A 2500-nucleotide genomic window follows, 5' to 3' on the forward strand; every position below is an offset into this window, starting at 1 on the left:
TTTCTTTTATGAATACATATATATATTCATCAGCAATATGTTTATATATATATATTATATAATATATATATATATATATATATATATATATATATATATATATATATATATATATATATATATATATATATATATATATATATATATATGTATATTTATATATGTATTTGTTTAAATATATTATATATGCGTATAGTTATGCATATGTGTTAAAGATTTAAAATTTTTGGCATTAATGTTAATGTTGACTGTTATTTTGGTTCTATTTTCCATTTACAGGGTGATGATGATGTCTTCGGCCCTACTCACAGGCAAGGAAATAGTTGGCACAGGAGTCAGTGTCAAAGAAGAGCTCAGCGATGATGTCACTGAAGATACATGCCTGGAAATTAAAGAGGAGCTACTTGATTATGGAGATGAAGCGAGAAATGATGTGTTAACATGAATATAATACATGAAAGTCATTTCTTTCATAACCTTCCTGATCTAAGACGTAAGGCACATGCAAAAGATTTATGTAACTTGGTTCAGGATTGTAATGACATGTCAAAAGTGTCATTTGGGGCTAAGGACTGTGGGAAGCCGTGTTCATCAGATGGGGTTCAAGTGATGTACGAGGGAAGACTGAAGGAGGATACACAACTAAAATTGGAATCCACAAGGAAATGTTTTGAATGTCAGGTGTGTGGCAAGGAATTGTCTAAAGAGAGTCACATCAGGATTCACATGAGAGTCCACACAAAGGAGAAGCCATACAACTTTGATATTTGCAATAAGACATTCCCATCCAAAAGTGATCTTGAAAGGCACGAGAGCTGCGAGATTTGCAACAATGCATTCTCATGTAAAAAGAATCTGTTGAGGCACATGAGAACACATACAAAGGAGAAGCCATACAGCTGTGAGATTTGCAATAAGGCCTTCTCTGAGAGAGGTAACCTAGTAGCGCACATTAGAGGACACACCAAGGAGAAACCATACTGCTGTGAGATTTGCAACAAGTTCTTCTCATATAAATCTAGTCTAGAGACTCATGGGAGAAGGCATAGAAAGGAGAAGACATACAGCTGTGAAATTTGCAAAAAGGCCTTCTATTTGAAAAGTCGTGTAGTAAGGCATATGAGAGTGCATACAAAAGAGAAACCATGCAGCTGTGAGATTTGCAATAAAAACTTCTCACAAAAATCTGTTCTAGTAATCCACATGAGAGTACACACAAAAGAGAAGCCATACAGCTGTGAGATTTGCAATAAGGCCTTCTCATACAGAGGTGGTCAAGTAAGCCACATGAGACTTCAAACACAGGAGAAATCATATAGCTGTGAGATTTGCAATAAACACTTCTCAAATATATCTAACCAAATACAACATATGGGAATACATACGAAGGAGAAGCCATACAGCTGTGAGTTTTGCAATAAGGGTATCTCATAGAAATCTAGTTTAGTGAGATATAAGAGTACATACAAAAGAGAAGCCATACTACTGTGAGATTTGTAATAAGGCCTTTGCTTTGAAAGGTAATTTAGTAAAGCACATAAGAGTACATACAAAGGATAGGCCATAAGCCAGATGCATCTTAGATATTAAAAGTTATCTTTTTTCTGATTTGTGTTGGATATGTTATTTTTAATATGTAATTTTGTCAAGTTTGATCAAGTTTTAGTCATTATGATTTCTGTTTAGTCTCCATAGACTTTTTATCTACATGCAATGCTGTCCCTGACCAGGGGTGATTGGAAAGTTGGCCACGAATGTCCACAGTGTTCAAAGAAGATGCTCCTCCCCTTCATTAAAAAAAGTCATAGATATGGAAGTCGATGGCTGATTTATACATGAGTGTTCTGACTTCTAGCATGATTTTAGATCAAGATCACAGGAGGAAACTTCTTCTATTTTATATAAAGTAGTATGTGATTTTTTTTTTTTTTACGAAATGTAAGTGCATTCAAGGAGATGATTTTGATATATACGAGTCAACATGCACAAACACACATATTTTCATCTGGGTATCTATTTATCTGTGCATATCATGAAATATATTAATCGGCAATCCTACCTTTCTCATGCCATAAGAAAGAATACAATATGACTTATTGTTAGCATCTTTATATAAGTATAAATGAAAATGAATATATATACCACATGAGATATATTGGAAAGTTGCATTACATCTTTAGAAATACATTTGTACTTCTAATTTAGATATAACCATTAAATGCCTTGGTTGCATGTGAAGCTATCCATTCTCATCCATACCTCATATCTCACAGACACACACACACACACACACACATTATATATATATATATATATATATATATATATATATATATATATATATAATATAATATACATATACTAACATATATATATAATATTATATATATATATATATATAATATATACATATATATATATATATATATATACTCATATATATATATATATATATATATATATATATATATATATATATATATTAATCATATAATATACT

At 31.4% G+C, this 2500-nt stretch overlaps 1 protein-coding gene across 1 annotated transcript; it reads left to right on the forward strand.

Moving 5' to 3' along the window:
• Positions 1 to 283: 283 nt before the first annotated feature.
• LOC119568495 (gastrula zinc finger protein XlCGF8.2DB-like) lies at positions 284 to 2282 on the forward strand. The gene has a single exon (XM_037917032.1). It carries the CDS (start codon positions 442 to 444, stop codon positions 1432 to 1434), a length of 993 nt encoding a protein of 330 aa, XP_037772960.1. The 5' UTR covers positions 284 to 441; the 3' UTR covers positions 1435 to 2282.
• Positions 2283 to 2500: the final 218 nt, after the last annotated feature.

Source organism: Penaeus monodon, chromosome 44 (genome assembly GCF_015228065.2).
Source record: "Penaeus monodon isolate SGIC_2016 chromosome 44, NSTDA_Pmon_1, whole genome shotgun sequence".
Lineage (NCBI taxonomy): Eukaryota > Metazoa > Arthropoda > Malacostraca > Decapoda > Penaeidae > Penaeus > Penaeus monodon.

Bases quoted from the DNA above. Each gene is read 5' to 3' on its own strand.
- LOC119568495 (XM_037917032.1), top strand. From the start codon at position 442: ATGAATATAATACATGAAAGTCATTTCTTTCATAACCTTCCTGATCTA.